Below are 16,518 nucleotides of genomic sequence, written 5' to 3' on the forward strand. Positions count from 1 at the left end.
AGCCCTGGCTGACCTGGAACTCACTATGTAGACCAAGCTGGCCTAGCACTCACAGAGCTCTGGTTGCCTCTGCCTCCAGAGTGCTGGAATAAAGGGTGTGTGCCAGCACACACAGCAATTTTAGGACATTTCACCACCTAGGAGGAAATCCTGCTGCCCACAATCCCCACTCTCCCCATAAGCCCAGCCATCTCCCACTGGTCCACTCTCCTCTGTGCAGGCTGGCCTCTACGGACGACTAGTGGAACTGACTTACGCAATGTGTCTGGCACATTGCTTAGCGTCGAGTTTTCAAGGTTCATCCAGGTGCGGCATGAACCAGCATTTTCCCTTCATTTATGACAGAATAATATTCTGTTTTCTGTATACACTACATTTCATGTATTTGTAAATAGGCATTGGAGTGGTGGTCTCCAGCTTTGGGATGCAGGAATTTGAGAACAGGCTTCATTTCTTTTGCGTGTATATCCTAGAGTAAGTAGGGTTACGTTTAACCTTTAACCTCTCATGCATTATCTTCCCGAATTGCCTCAAGCACCCCACTATAGGAAGCAGCTCTGATATAATGTTTTGAGGGAGTGATGCTGAGGCATAGCAGGGCTGATGGGAAATGGGGCTGACAGATGCCTCCTCGAGGAAGTGACATTGTCGTTCAGCTTGCTACCTCTGCCTCCAAGTGTTAGCTTTGAGAAAGGGGAAGAGGAGCTTTGCAGCAGGGGCCAGGCAGTGGGAACAGCATGTGCAAAGGCCCAGAGGACAGCAAGGTCAGAACTCAGGCTAGACAGAGGTAGGGAGAGAGGGAAGGAGGAGAGCCAGTGAAGCCACCCACACATAGAGCCAATGTCATCCAGAGGGACTTGTGAAGCCAGAGGAATGAGGCGGTCCTGCCATTAGCTAGGATGGTCTAGGCCAATAGTCTCTGGGCAGCCTACCTTATGCCAGCCAGGGCAGCTCTTCCGCTCCCCATGGCACTGCCAAGACCAGGATGCCTTTTGTGTTCTAGCAGAAGACGGGGCAGGGTTGGGGCTGGCAGGGTGGGGCCTGAGCAGAGCCAAGGTCAGGGAGGGACCCGCTGCATGGCCCTGGGCAAGCCACGCCCCTCCTGTGCCACTCAGGCCGCTGGGCTCTAAGGGCCAGTCTTCCTGTTAGCATGGAGACCATCCGCTTCTCAAACCCAACTGATCTTTTATGCATTTCTAATAAGCCAAGGTCAATGTTATCACCCAAAGTTGATGGCAATCTTTTCTCTACGTAGCTGATGTCTAAAAATATCCCCTCCTCAGGCCCAAGGTGTGGAATCTACCCCTGGCTTTCTACAACTGGGTGTTCCTCTCCAGCTGACTCAGCAGGGTGTTAAATAAGAATTCAGAAGAAGAAAAAGGAAAACGAAACCTTTGGAGGTCAGATACATTTTGCAAACAAATTTCTGTCAAAGTCAAACAGTTTCTTTCCCAAAGGACTTGTCAGAGGCCTTGGTACACTAACGTGCACTGTGGATTGGGTTGATGGGGTGTCAGGGCATTGCATGTTTGACCAAAGAGGCTCAGGCGTGGGACCTCCTTTTACATGGATTTCTGACACCCTAGGTTCCTGGGGCCCAGTGTTCCCAAGAGAGAGAACCTACAATGCCAGCTAGTGCCTGCCACCCACCTCTGCGCCTTTGGAGGAGTGAGCTGGCTTCTCATGCTCTGCCCTTTGGGTCAGAGCTGCAGTGAGAGCTCACAGGGCGGAGCCAGCAGCAGGAGGACAGTGTGTGTAAAACGACACAGGCTACATGTCTGTCTTTGTGCCTTTGCTGCTATGATAAAACACACTGACAAAAACAATTGGAGGAAGAAAAGGTTTCTCCTGACCCACAGTTCCAGAGGACCGTCCATGATGGCCACAAAGTCAAGGCAGCCCCTAAAGCAGCTGGGCACGTCACATCCACAGTCAGGAAGCAGAGAGAGAGATGAAGATGAATTCATGCTACAGCTCAGCTTCTTCTCTCCAGGGTATCAGCCAGGGAATGGTGCTACCCACAGTGGGCAGGTCTTCTCACCTCAAACAGTGGGCAAGTCCTCCCACCTCAACTAATGCAATCAAGATGAAGCTCCATCCCACCCCACCCCCATACACACACAGGCATGCCTAGAGGCCCTGGGTGATTCTAGGTCCTGTCAGGTTGACAGTTGACATCACCATCACAGAATCTGCCCAAAGCCACCTGGGGAGGAAAAGATTTCTTTGGCTTACACTTCCAGGTCACAGTTCATCATTATGAGAAGTTCAAGCATGAAGTGAGGCTTTGTGATTTCACACAAGATTACCTCCCACCACAGGAGTCCAGCAGACTAACATAGCTTAACTAGCATCCTTATAAAGTCCCACCTGCCCAGGGAATGGTGCTGCCTACCATAGACTGAGCCCTCCTGCATCAGTTAATATTCAGTACAAAACAGCTATGATATAGGCCAGTCTAATCCAGACCTTCCAATGATTTGGACCAGTGTGTTCTATGTGATTCATGTTGCAAGATCATTTGGAAAAGTGTTGCCATATGCACCCAAATCCTCTGCTCTGCCAAAGAGTGTGTCAGTGTGAACCTAGAGAGTCTAAAAAGCTGGGATGTGGCTCAGTGGATAGAGCGCTCACCTGGCATGCATGAAGCCCTGGGTTCCATTCCCCGGCACTGCACAAACTGGGTAGTGATGTTGGCCTGTGATCGCAGCACTCTGGAGGTGGAGGAAGGATCAGAAGTTGGGGTCATCTTTAGCTGCTTAGGGAGTTAGAGGCCTGGGATACACAAGACTATGTCTGGAGAGGAAAAACTGACAGAGAAGAAAATAGAAACCATTGTAATCCTGCCCCTCCTTCCACTACTTGTCTTTCTTTTTGGGTTTTAGGGTACAGGGTGTGTGTGTGTGTGTGTGTGTGTGTCTGTGTGTCTGTGTGTAATTTGGGTGGAGGTGAGACAGGGTATCACAATGTAGTTCAGGCTGACCTGAAACTCACTTCATAGCCCAGGCTGGGCTTAAACTTGTGGCAATCCTCCTGACTCAGTGCTGATTACAGGCATGAGCTCTCCACTGGGCTATAGAAGTGGGGGCTTCACTGTGAGCACTCTGGTGTCTTCCTTTGTCATAATCCATGCTCTATCCTGTGCGAACCCTGTGACCTCTGGAGTTGGATTCTGGCTCCATGTCCTCATCTGTAAGAGGAAGATGACAGTAGAGAGTAGAATGAGAGCATTTGGGAACTGTGGCCTTTCGCCCTCACATTTGGAATGGTCCTTGCAGCCAGAAATAGTCCTCGACATGTGCATTCATGACTGGGTAATATTCCATCACTTGAATGTATAGCACTTTAATTTCCAATGGAGTTGTGTTCTGATGGAGCCTCAGCAACCGAACATCACAACCTAGTGTAGCCTACCTTAAGCACATTCACAACATTCCCATTAATTAGCCATGGTTGGATAGAATCGCCACACACTAAGCTTATCTTATAACAAACCATCAAATAGCTGAAGTTTATTGAGTTCTGGGTATGCCTCTGCCCATTGTAAAGTCAAAAGACTGAGGGAGAAAACATAACTAGGGGCCTCCTGTACCCTAAATTCTCTTACATATCAGGATGGTGTGAATGCAGGAGGCCATGGAAGGCAAGCAGCCTGGACAGTCCAGCAGATAGTGGGTGTTTGGTGGGGTTTGCCTCCCACATCCCTGCCCCAGAAGGTGTTCCCCTGGTGAGCCCTGTTCCTGGTGAGGGGGACGCAAGAAAGAGAGAGGCAGAGATAAGAAGACATGATGAAGGGTCTGACCAGGCTGAAATTCCAAGGGGTGTTAGCTGCACAAAGTGTGGACATGAGGAGGACAGGGGTGATGGGCCTCCTGGGAGAATGTAAGGAGTGGGGTGTTGAAAACACGGAGCATCACTCAGCCCAGGCTGGCATAGGGAACATGAGGAGAGGAAAAGATTCAGCAGACATCTTCCCCAAGCCCATGCTGAGCATAGACCCCAGGGCTTGGCATGCCACTCCACAGATCCCAGCAATAGTCTCTATGAGACGATGCTGTCACCAGGTATGACAGGACCCGAGATGCCTGCTAGTTTCTGGCCTTGGCTCTGGTGCCCAGACAAATCCACGTGCCCAGAGCAGCCATAGTGCTGTAAAATGTCAACTAGCCCACTGTGCCCCAGTAAGACACCCCCAACCACCTCCATCCCAGGAACCTCCTCATGCTCTTGCTCTTTCTAGAAGTTTCCCCCCTTCTAGACTGTCCTTTAGCCCCCAGACTAAGTCAGCAACCCCTTGGGTAGAATTTCCCACAACAGTTGGCAAGCATAACTGAGGAGCTGGACACCGGCCCTTACTTACTAATCCTGCTGTTTATGGAGCAGGTTTGCAGACAGGCAGGAAGGCAGCCCCAGCTCCTAAGTACCCCTGTCCCTACAGTGCGTGACAGGCTCACCATCTCACACTTCCGTGGTGTGGCTGTCACCATCGTGGGCACGCTTGTTAACTGAAGTCCAGCTTTTGCCAGGCTCCCTGGAACTCTGGCACGCCCCTGTCACAGCCTCCTCAGGCCCAGTTTCTCTGTCCTGAAACGCCCTGTGCACTGTTTGTCCCCCCTTCTGTCCCCTCCCCGGGCACTGCCCACTCATCACTGACCTTTCTTATCATTTCCTAGTTAACCTGGAGCCCATCAGAGCAGGGCACCCCATCTTCTTTACCAACCATTTAACTCCCCAACTCAGAGCCAGCCACAGTACTGCTGCCCTAGAAAGATTTTTCCTTGCATATTTTAATAAAAATACAACTCCATTCAGCCTACCAGTCGGCAATTTGCTTTTTCCAAATATCAACAGTTTATCTTGGGAGTCTGCCCATCTCAGGAAAAGGCAGGCTTGTGCTCACACACACCTGCTTGCCTCCCCAACTCCCCACGAATTTTGTGGGTTTGGCTGGGTTTTCTGGACAAAGGCTCCATAGCCCTGGCTGACCTGAAACTTGAGATCCTCCTGCCTCAGCCTTCTGAACACCAGGGGTGGCAGGTGTGCACCATCCTGTGAGCTCTCTCTGACTTGGGGCTGTGAAGAACTTCACATTCCCACCCCCCACACATACAAAGAGAGCCTCCTGCTCCAGCAGCCATCTGAGGGCTTCTTTTTCCTCAGTGTCTCTGCTGTGCGGCCCTTCTCTCACCCAAAAGTCACTCTCAACGGTCCCGTAACTGCACTTGTAAATATTTCTGGATTTCTCTGGAAGACAGAGACTTTAAGAACCAGTGTTCTACAGCACCGTGACAGCGGCTAAGTAGTGATATATAAATGCCCTTGGTATCAATTGCCATGTGCCCTCTAGGTACACCTGGCCTTCGTCTGAGTGTGTTTCCACCACGGCCCAGCCAGGTGCGCACTTGGCCCTGGACTGACAAGCCTTCGGGGTTCCTCCAGGGATTGCTGGGGTCCCCTTCCTTTGTATCCGTCTTCACCCTCTGCCACCCATCATCGGGCAGCCAAGTGCGTGCCTTCACTGTGTGGGCTGCATCCTACTCGGTGGCATTCAGCCTGGGGCTCTGTCCTCGGCGTTTCGGGCCCAGATTTTGGTCTGATTCAAGTTCTACTCCAGTGGTGAATGATCTAGAAAGTTCACTGTTTGTGTCCAGCTGTGTCTGAGCTGTTATGACTCAGTGTCTGCAGCCTTCCAGGTCCCTAGTTCTTTTTTTTTTTTTTTTTTTTTTTTTTTTTGGTTTTTCGAGACAGGGTTTCTCTGTGTATCTTTTGAAGTCTTTCCTGGATCTCACTCTGTAGCCCAGGCTGGCCTCGAACTCACAGAGATTCACCTGCCTCTGCTTCCTGAGTACTGGGATTAAAGGCGTGCACTGTCACTGCCTGGCTGGGGTTCCCCAGTTCTATCATGAAGTGTTTCTGTAAGAAGGAATATACCCTCATTGACGTTAGGTTACCCTGAGGTAGAGCTTATGGAGGACAGGCAGAATCCATGCTTATTGCTTTCTCTTTATTTACCAGTTTGCACAATGATGAGCTGCCTATGAATATTTGAATAAATGGTGAATAATACATGTGTAGGTGACTTGACAGGGCTGAGGAGCTGAGGTCTTTCTGTCACCCTCAAGTGCCTGGGTCTTCTGTATCCTTCAGCCAGGACTCTGTATGGACAGGAGTTGCTGGGGCTCACTACCTGTCACCTGTCTACCTACCTCAGTAAGAGCTAAGGTGGGCATGGAGATGTGGCTTAGTGGGTTGAGGGTTCACCGTGTGTGCGTAAAGTCTTGGGTTCAATCACCAGCACACACACACACACACACACACACACACACACACACACACACACACACGGAGTGTGGCGCTGGAATGCAGAGATGGTGCAGCCTGGAAAGGCAGCTGGATCCAAGCTTGATGACCCAAGTGTCATCCCCAGGCTCCACATATTGGAAGGGAGAACCATCTCCAAAATGTTATTCTCTGTCTTTCACGCCAATGCTGTGACACACACACACACACACACACACACACACACACACACACACACACACACACACGCACGCACACACTGGATTAATTTAACTTTTAAAAATGCATGTGCGAGCCAATACCTATACTCCTAGCTCTTGGGGGTTGGATATGGGAAGATCAGAAGTTCAAGGTCTACCTTGGCTATATAGCTAATTCAAGGCCAGCCTGGGCTATGTGAGATGCTCTCTCAAAAAAATAAAAAATAAGCCTGGTGGTAGTGGTGGTGTATGCCTTTAATTCCAGCGCTCAGGAGGCAGAGACAGGAGGATCTCTGACTTCAAGGCCAGTTTGGTCTACAGAGCTAGTTCCGGGACAACCAGGGCTACACAGAGAAACCCTGTCTCAAAAAAATTAATTAACCAATTAATATAAAAAGGAGTTAAGCTTGTCAGGTTGCTGAAACGTCTGGCATAAGGGAGTCTCTCGCCACCCAAGAGCAGAAGTCCAGGAATCCACAGAGGGCAGCAGAGCCAACCTCAGGGGGTCCAGAGCACCCCGGGCTGGGAGAGGTCTCCAAACCACGGGAGTGGGCGTCTGCCCTCTTTGTCCTGAAGGAGAGTCTGAGTGTGCGATGAACCACTGGCCTCCAGGGTCCCTTCCAGGCCAGCCCAGCACCGTCCTGGCCACTCCTGCTCCCGAGTTCGTGACTTCGCCAGAGGCCAAGTGACCTGCCTTGGAGCCTCTGACCTCCCCATCCTCTGGTCTCCTCAGGTGCAAGTGCAACCTGCACGCCAACCTGTGCACAGTGCGCGAGGGCAGCCTGCAGTGTGAGTGTGAACACAACACCACAGGCCCTGACTGTGGCAAGTGCAAGAAGAACTTCCGTACCCGGGCCTGGCGAGCTGGCTCCTACCTGCCGCTGCCCCACGGCTCTCCCAACGCCTGTACGTATGCAGCCAACCCAGTGGTGGTCCTCATCCTGTGCCCCGCGACTGACGCACACGCATGCGCGCGCGCGCGCACACACACACACACACACACACACACACACACACACACACACACACACATACACAGAGGAGGGGCAGCTGGCGTGGGTACACACGCATGTTGACCCCCCAGCTGCCTTCCTCCATGTCTTCTAGGCTGCATTTTCAGCACCAGTCGCAGGCAGGGCCGACCCAGCTTGGGCTTCTCAGCATCTTGCCACCCTTCTCCACTCTGAGAGCAGGGCAGGAGACCCCGTGGAGATGCAGGACGGGCGGTACAGGCGAATGCCCCTAACAGTGAGTGCTTATGGGGTGTATGCAGCACGTCACATGGTGCTTCTGGCACTGCACCCCCAGCCCAGCTCCAGCAAGTGCTAACTTTCACGTTTTGCAGAAGTGTCCTTTGAGACGCTTGTCTGAGCCCCGCTCTCAGCCCAGTCTTGTTCCCACTTCACTCAGCTATCGAGGGAAGCACGAGAGAGTTTCCCCCACACGTCTGCACCATGAGCACCCTTTGAGGGGCCCTCGTGCACGGGGGACCCCAGAACAGGCTTCATGAAACCACAGCTCCCACAGGTCTCTGGGATGCAAACAGAGGCGAGCCTAGGCTGCCTGCTCAGACCCTTGACACGTGAAATGCACCAAATGACCTGCTTCAGATTGAGGCTGCACCAGGATCAGTTGCCACACGTGGCTTCCCTGAGCCCTTACAATACCATGGCAGTGCCATGCCTACCACCCACCCCCCAGATGAGCACCCAGAGGCCCAGCCAGCCCAGTGCCCTCCTGGTTCCACACCCAGTCCCAGCCAACGTGGGAGCCAGTGACAAAGCCAGGGTCCACGTAGTTCCCAAACCACATGTCCCATCTGGCACCCTCCCTCACCCCTAAAAGATTCATGTGGCTTTAGACTGATCAAAGCTGAAGGCTGCAGCAGGCAGACGGTGACAGGCGTGGTGTGCGTGGGCTACAGCCGGCACTGTGACAAGCCTTTGAAGGGGTGACTCTCCAGGCACCGTGAGGCACTCAGGGGTCTTCAAAGGCACAGAGGGGGCTTGGCGGGCTGCTGGCTTGCCCCCGATCCAGCTCCCTCCTCCTGGGTGCCTCTCCTCATCTCTTTGTCTCCTGAGCCTTCCTTTAGTCCTTGTTGCTACTTCTCACTGGTGGGCTGTCCCCCTCCATCTGCCCTACAGCCATCCCCCACCCCCATCACTTCTGCTTGGTTCCTTCCTCACCTCCCACCTGTCACCTCCACCATCATGGACCAAGACTCCTACCTGCAGATCACCTAAGGGGCCACTGTCCCCATGTCCTACCAAACAGACTCACAGACCCTTATTGTACGTCTTATCTCTTCTCTGCTTTGGGAACTTTCCCCTGCCTCACCCCTGCTTCCCTCTGTCTACCTCCTCTCTGGGACCTCCTCTTTACAATCACAGGGAGCACCCCCTCCGAGGTGCCCACCTACTTCAAAGCCTTGGGAGTGAAAACCTAAGTTGTCAGTCCCCCCAAATACAAGGCCCCTGTGAGATCACCCTACCCTCTCCCTCTTTACTCCCTATCCCCAAAGTTAAAGTCTTTTGCATCCAGTCTTTTGGGACTGGATTGTCCCACTGTAGGCCTGTGCCTTTCCCACCCTCAGGACCAAAGTCTGAGGTCACCTTGCCTCTGCACCCCACTTCTAGCACCTACGAGTCCTTGCTCTCAGCTCCCACACTCGCAAGCTCTTGCGGCTCTCATGCATGTGGTACCTGGAGGTGTGTGTAGGTAAAGACTGGAGTAGGGACCAGGAGGACCACATGCCCCATGCAGCCCACTGTCCCCACCGAGGTCCCTTCTCAGAACCAACTAGGGAAAGGCCGTGGTGGACTCCTTCCTTTTGTGACTGTAACCGTTCTACTCAGGGATGGTGACATCACTGCTTAAACCAGCCCCAGGCTTCCTTCCCCACAGAGGCACAGAACACTGAGAGGCCTGATTCAGCCTCACACACCACCATATCTCCCGGCAGGCCACACCTCCTATTCCCTGCTGCTGTCTCTGTCCATGAGGACATTATCCTGCCTTAGGGATCCTGAAAGTTGGGGCTAAACAGGAGGGGATGCTTGTCACAGTGTCCTGGGGAAGAAACGGTTCACAGTGTTCCTTCAGACAGTCAGGGGTGAGAGTCCCCATAGGTGTGAGCCCAGAGGCTGCCCCTGTGATCTGGCAGATTCTCAGGCCCTCTAAGTCTCCTTCGCTTTAGTGGGGCTGGAGGACGCCTCTGTAGGCTCCCCTGCCTTGTACAATGTCCTGTGCCGGGGGAGGGGGGAGCAGGCCTTATGTCTGACACTGTTACCCTCTTGTGCCCCTACAGGTGCTGCTGCGGGCTCCGCCTTTGGCAGTAAGTATGCCGCACTCCGTACAAGACTGGGGCTGGAGAGTGGCCATGAAGGGGCCTGGCCTCTGTTCCCCACGACATCTCACACACCCATCTGCTTCTCTGCCTCTCACCCCAGGTCTCCTAGGAGCTTTCTCAGGCTGCTTTGGAAGAAGGACAGGGCCTTTGTGCATTTGTGGTCCCCTGGCCCCTGTTCTTCCACACTCCATTCTGTCCTTTGTACACAGCCGGGAATAGGGGGCCTTCTCTAGCGGCGGTGTCTGTCCTCTGAGTCTGACCACTTGGTACCTCCTCCAGGCAGTCTCCACAGCTGGCCTGCTCTGCCAGAAAGCTGGAGGGAGCAAGCTCTGATCCCAGTGCTTTGGATGTCTAGGGCACGTTGGGCTGGGGAGGGGCATCTGCAAGAGTGCAGGTGTCTTAGAAGTCCCAAGAAGGGTAGGGGCATCTGATGTGGGTGGCTGCCAACTCCCATCCACATGGTCCTCCTAAGTATTTAGTGGAGCCAGGTGGCTGTGCAAAGCAGGGCACTGTAGCATCTCATTTAAACATTGCAAACTCACCCCCTGCCCCCAAAGATCTACCTACTCCAAGAGTCAGCAGGAAAGGGCTTGTCATTGTCAAAGTGTGGCAGACCCCGAGCTTCAAGGATGTTCCCAAGGACTTCATCACCCTCCATCATGTTTCTGTGGGGACACATCCTGCCTGACTGTCCTGCCTCAGCCAGACTGACCCTTTCTGGGATGCTAGTGGGCAGAAGGAAACTGACCTCTGCAGGCATGGCTGGTATTTGCCCCCAACATCAAAGCAAGTGAAGACTTCCCTAGGATGTCCCTACTCCATCCTTTCTGGCTTTCTCCATGTCTTGCCAGGTACCAGCAGGTCCAGCAAAGGCCCTGCCCACAAAGTCCCTATGGCCCCTGAGGCCACAAGGAGGGGCCCTATCACTTCTACCCCTTCCACATCTACCATCCAAGTCCTTACAGTCCCCAGCACCCCACAGCCCACAGGTAGGTATGAGAATACACCCAGGGATGCCCGCTCCCTGACTTCTTTCCCCCCTCACCCAGAGAAGAGCAGACACTTGCTTGCCTCTTAGAGTAGAAACTGTTAGCATCCTAGCCCCATTAAAGCACTGGCTGAGGAGGTCCCCAGGCCATCTCAGGAAACCGTCCCAGTCAGGTGGCCTAGCCAAGGCAACCACTGATGCTCCTGGAATAATCTTCTTCCTGTTCCTCCAAGCATGCTAAAGAAGGGTCCAGAGGCCAGTGTAGCCAAGGAGACAGGGGACCTTGTAGGAGAGTGCCCATGGCAGCAAGTCCACCTGGATAGTCAGTCAGAAATGGTGCCTTGTCACTCAGACGTGTTTTGTCATCCATCGATGGAGCTAACTCAGGCTCTGTCTCTACCTGGCTGTCTCCTAGGTCCTCTGTCCAGGTGCTGGCCAGTGGGGAGAACAGAGCCCAATTAGTGAGGGAGATCAGTGCAGGAGGAACCTTGCGAGGAACCAGACTCCTAAACATTTGTGAGCAGAGACAAGCCCAGGCCACCTTCCTACCTCACAGCTGGGACCACAGGGGCAGCTACACTCGGGCCTGCCCACTACAGACTTGAGTGGCTGTTTGCTCTCCCAAAGCAGGATTTGTGCATGCAAGTGGCGTGGGATCCTGGTGTGGCCCTCTGGACTCATGTGGGAAAGTCTTGCCAGGTCTAGTCCACTGCAGATGCTGGGAATCTAAAGATTCCTCCTCCCCGAGGGTACCAGCAAGATGGCGGCCAAGTAACCTTCTTCTAGATCCGGTAGCACATCCCTCCCCACCCTCCTCAGGAAGACACGGTGGAGGCTCCTTGTTCCTTGGACCTTTCTTCTCTCTCATCCATTGCCCCTGCCTAGACACTCCTTGCCCCTGGCAGGTGACATCTGAGGACAGAGATCCCTCCAGCAGCTGGGGATCAACCCCACACTCTATCTTGTCTCTGTCTGCTGCGCAGGGTGGCCCCTCCAGGTCCATTGACAGCCTTGAGAAAGTCACCTCACCAGGACCACACCACAGCTCTCTCTCTGAACCTCTCCTCTCTATGGGGACTGGATCAGGAGATGAAGAGTTTCAGAGGAAACCTGCTGATGCCAGGAACCTCTCTGAGGTGGAGGAATCCAGGCTTTGAGGCCTAGCTGTCTCCGGAGACCTTTGCACTTTGTTGAGCCTGTGAAGGACAGAGGGGAGCAAAAATATCCAGGAAAGGGCGGGCTGCTTTGTCTGCCACTGATCAGTGGTCCCCGGGCAGGGGGTGGGGGCGGATAGGCACTGTCTGTCAGGTACCTAGGGACCTTGCACCCACTTGGAAGCTGTGTGGGACAGACTGAAGTTGGAAGTTAAATGTAAGAAGACAGGGAGCCCAGTGAGGTCTCTCTAGAAGGACGGGGTCTGGGTTGTAAGAAGGACGGGGTCTGGGTTGTAAGAAGGACGGGGTCTGGGTTGTAAGAAGGACGGGGTCTGGGTTGTAAGAGCCCTCCTGGAGCACACGGCTGGCTGACTCCGGGATTTTGCTAGTCAGCAGGTGGCATACCCATCCTCCAGACTGCAATACCAGACTCCCAATGAGTGTCAGATCTACATTCTGAGCCCTGTGCTGGATGGCTGAGCATTAAGGGAAGGAGGTGGCTTTAAGGTAACAGCCAGCAGCCTGCACCTTCTCACCTAAGACATCCTTAGTTCCTGCGTGGCCACTGAAGCCTGTACCCAGAGTCTGGAACACTTGGCATACCTTCGGTCTGCATGCCAATTGCATTCAGGTGTCTGGCTGGCTACACAGTGTTCTCTTGCTAGTCTCACTTGGGGAGGGGATTGAGGCTTGGGAAGAAGTTCCTGCAGCTATGGCATGCAAATTATACCTCAATAAAGCTGGGTTTTTTTTGTTTTTTTTTTTTTTAACAAAAAGAAGAAACAGCTTCCCAGGGTTCCAGGAAACACACAGGCCAAGCTGGAGCACAAGGCTGACTCCATTCACTCCCCGCCCCTTCTACCACATGGGACTACTGCCCTGAAGTCTCAGGTGCTTGGAAGTGGTCCAGCCGTTAAGACCTCACTAGCATGGGTTCTTGGTCCCGGGACCTTTGGCACACAACACAGGACACCTGAGCACGTCCCAGAAAAACCCAGGCAGAAACTTTCTCTTCCTGGACCCAGCACCTTCCACCAGGTTCTCAGACCTCTGTGGCTACAGCCCAGCCGGGCCTTGAAATCCGAACCCCAGATGTCTCTCCTGCCAATGTCAAGCTGTCTGGAAGGCAGCTCTGTGCTGGAAGCCAGGCTGAAGCGCCTAATCCTTCCCAGCCTCCTCGTGGGGGTGGGGGGAGCCAAGCTCAGAAGCAAGATGCCTTAGGGGTGGATTTACCAGGGCTCTAATTAAGCCCTTGCCAATTTGGGTCCTGCGGCCTTGTCTCTTCATTGAATACCATATTAATGTCAATTTGATGTCCAAAGGCTCCAGGCTCCCAGCTGGGAATCTCCCGCCGTTTTTAACTGTTAGAATTTCTTTTTCTTCCTCCATCAACCACCATGGGTAATCCATTTCCAAAAGGGAAGGCATCAGCTCCCCCCTGTCTACCCCCCCTACCCCTACCCCGGCAACACATACAACCTTCTCCCAGTTCTGTCCTTCGAATCTGGCAGTGATTGCTGCCTGTACGCTTTGCTTTGTGTCCAGCTCTGGGAACTGCATGTTGGGGGTGGAGGAGTTGGTGACCCATGATGAGGTCCCCTACTCCTCAAGCCAAGGATCAGAAGGTGGAAGGGCAGTGATCAGAAAGGCGAGTTAGACATCGGAGGACACTCTGGGGAACCTTCTAGAACCTTTCTCAATGTGCCTAGCATCCTGGCCAGGACACTGTCCTCCAGCATTTCATTAGCCTGAGGTTTCACACACAGGACTTGTTCTGATTGGCCCTTAAGTTGTAACAGAAACCACACAGAGAGGGAAGAGTCTTTGAAGGCTGTGCCCCAGTGAAGGAAGGACTATGGAAGCCCACAGAGCCTCAGGCATGGGGGCCTCCTCTCGTCAGGCTTCTAGCGCGTGCACGCCTCTGCAGGCTGCTGTAGTGTAGACGCTGCCTCTCTAGTCGATTTGGAGCCAGGTCCTTTGGCCAATGTAGACAGAGCCTGTAGTGTGGCTTCTTACAGGGGCTTCTGGGAGGGTGGGGGCACCATCCCTCATATGACTTGATTTCTTCTCTTCTTCCTCTCAAGGGCAGACCAAGTCACCTGCTGTCACCCCACTTGGGGACAGCTCCCTCTGGCCCCAAGTGTCCACCAGTGCAGAAGGTATGGGGGCAGGGCCTATGCCAGGCCTGAGACCCTGGAAGCTCCATCTTAGACCCTTGGACCCCTCCCTCTGTAGTAGGGGTAGCAGGCTTATATGGTGGGACTTGGGTAGGAGGGGACCCCAAGAACTAAAAGAAGTGGGAGAGAGACTTCAAGAGTCAAAGCAATGGGGTAAAGGGCCTGGCAGCTGCCCTCACCCTCACTCCCAACTCTGTCCACAGCGGAAGCCGGGAGGCAATGTCTCTAAACCTTCCCCAAGGGCTTCAGAGTACGTAGAAGGAACCCTCCTCTCCCTCCTCACGATGTGGGGCTCACAGGGTACCTGGGCAGCTGGTAGGGCTCAGAATAGGGGTGTTTGTGAATAAATAAAGGTGGCAGGAGAAGCCTGAGGCAAAGACTTAGCCTAACAGTGGACAGTGCCAGTTAAATGAGGGTGTGAGCCACGTAGAAGCCCGCCAGGACCAGGTCAGCTGCAGGGGAACACCCAGGAGAGGGCTCATCTGTAGTCATATGCGGATGTTCATGAGCTAGCTCCTCTTCGAGAAGGAAGGTTGTCCTCAGTTGCCCCCAGATGACCTGTTGTCAGTCCTATTCTTGCCCCATCCCATCAAACACCTCAGGCGCCCCTCCAGCCCCAGGGATGAATGAGCCAGGCTTTGAGCGCCCTCTGCTGGCAATTTATTACACAACTAGGGAGGGTTGGCACTTTGGCTTCTAGCATCCTAGAGGTCCTTCAAACAACAATCCTCTCTAGTAACGAATGCACTAGTCATCTCCTGCTCCAGCCCCACTGAAAAGCCAGAAAGTCCTAGAAGGAAGCACAGAGACTGATTCCTCTGAGGTAGTAGCATGCTCACCTCTAAGAATGGGGTTAGGCATTGACGGAATTCCAGGCAAGGGAGGACTGCCTACATTCTTGGCTTAATGACACTTGTGAGTCACATCCAAGGACAGCAAAGGACCCACCCTAGCTGGAACAGAAAGCTGTCCTCAGAAGGGAATAAGATGGAGTCTTAAAACTGTTTAAGAATATTTATTTTATGTGTATGAGTGTTTTGCTTATACGTATGTACGTGCACTACATGTGTGCCTGATGTCCAGGGAGGTCAGAAGAGGGTGGTGGACCCTCTAGAACTCTGTAACTGGAGCTACAGACAGTTAAGAGCTGACACATGGGTGTTGGGAACTGAATTCATGCCCTCTACAAGAGCAACAAGTGCTCTTAACCACTGAGCCATCTCTCTAGCCCCAAGATGCAGTATTTAATGCCAGGTTTAGACTCAGAATTTGATGACCAGGGGAGTTCGGGGGACAGAGGGAGAGAGCAGAAGGGCAGTGACATTTGCTTTCAATCATCCAAATATCTCTCAGTGACAGCAAATGCCTTAGTACCGGGAGGGGGGTTAGGAGAGGGGCAAGGTATTTGAGGATTGGTCCAGCAGATGGGTAGGTGTCCTGGGGGACCAGAGGCAGTGGGTATGCGCTCATCGCTACAAGGCTTCAACCTGGGACTCTGAGAAGAATCTCACTCCACTCCTGAGGACCCTGTGGTCTCTCCCTGCTTCAAATGTGAACAGTTGAAAGGGTTGCCTGGTGCCAGCCTGAGGAGGCACTCACAAGTCTTGGTCTCCTTGGGTGCAAATGGCCTGCCCTGGTGGATGGACCATGGCAGGTGTAAGCACTTGTTTCTCATCTCTCTAAGCTGTGGCTCTCTCGGCTGCTGTCCCCTCTCAAGCTAAGGGCTCCACACTTTTCCAGCTCAAGCCCAGATCTCCTCAAGTGATACCCATTGAAGAATTTCAAGGTAAGATGACCTGGGCCTGGCCTCCCACCTCTTCCCCAGTTCACTGGAGAAAAACAAGGCAGGACAGAGCTAGTCGGTGCCAACTCAGAGAACCCTCCCAGAATAGCTGGGTCAAGGTTAAGCAGCTCCGGCCCCAAGGGAGCTGAAAGCAGGGATGAGTCAGAAGCCAACTCAAGCACAGTGGGCAGGCACATGGCAGGGGAAGCTGCCGCCACAAATAGCCTGACCTGGCTCCCCTGGGAGGTGTGGCCCAGGGGCTTGTCTTGGTTGGAGTGGAATCTGGGACACTCAGGTCACTGGCAATGCTCTTTGGGGGCATTTGGAGGATGCCTCACCTCCTCGATGTCTCTGGAGGGCCCAGGTGAAGGGACAGGTCAGGCAGACCCATGGGTCAGGAGACCCACCACTCTCCTAGACGTATCTCAAAGGCATTTCTCCAGGGTCTCCTGTGTCTTTAACCATATGGGGACCAGATCAGCACCTGCTCATCACAGAGAGAGGGAGCTGCCAGGCGGTGGTGGCACCTACCTTTAATTCTAGCATTCAGGAGGCAGAGGCAGGCAG

General features: G+C 53.4%; 1 protein-coding gene across 6 annotated transcripts in view; it reads left to right on the forward strand.

Moving 5' to 3' along the window:
• The window catches only part of Ntng2 (netrin G2), a 64,009-nt gene that overhangs the window by 42,772 nt on the left and 4,719 nt on the right, over positions 1-16,518 (forward strand). For 4 of the 6 annotated variants that reach the window (XM_052723758.1, XM_052723760.1, XM_052723761.1 and 1 more), the window contains 4 exons: positions 7,234-7,406; positions 9,808-9,834; positions 10,701-10,838; positions 14,076-15,969. In XM_052723758.1, coding sequence (XP_052579718.1) covers positions 7,234-7,406; positions 9,808-9,834; positions 10,701-10,838; positions 14,076-14,515 — 778 coding nt within the window. In that variant the 3' untranslated portion in view covers positions 14,516-15,969. Of the gene's footprint in view, positions 1-7,233; positions 7,407-9,807; positions 9,835-10,700; positions 10,839-14,075; positions 15,970-16,518 lie in introns of those variants that run through there. The other 2 variants (XM_052723763.1, XM_052723762.1) reach the window with 2 other exon arrangements.

Source organism: Peromyscus californicus, unplaced genomic scaffold, assembly GCF_007827085.1.
Source record: "Peromyscus californicus insignis strain IS unplaced genomic scaffold, ASM782708v3 Scaffold_7__1_contigs__length_154581171, whole genome shotgun sequence".
NCBI lineage: Eukaryota > Metazoa > Chordata > Mammalia > Rodentia > Cricetidae > Peromyscus > Peromyscus californicus.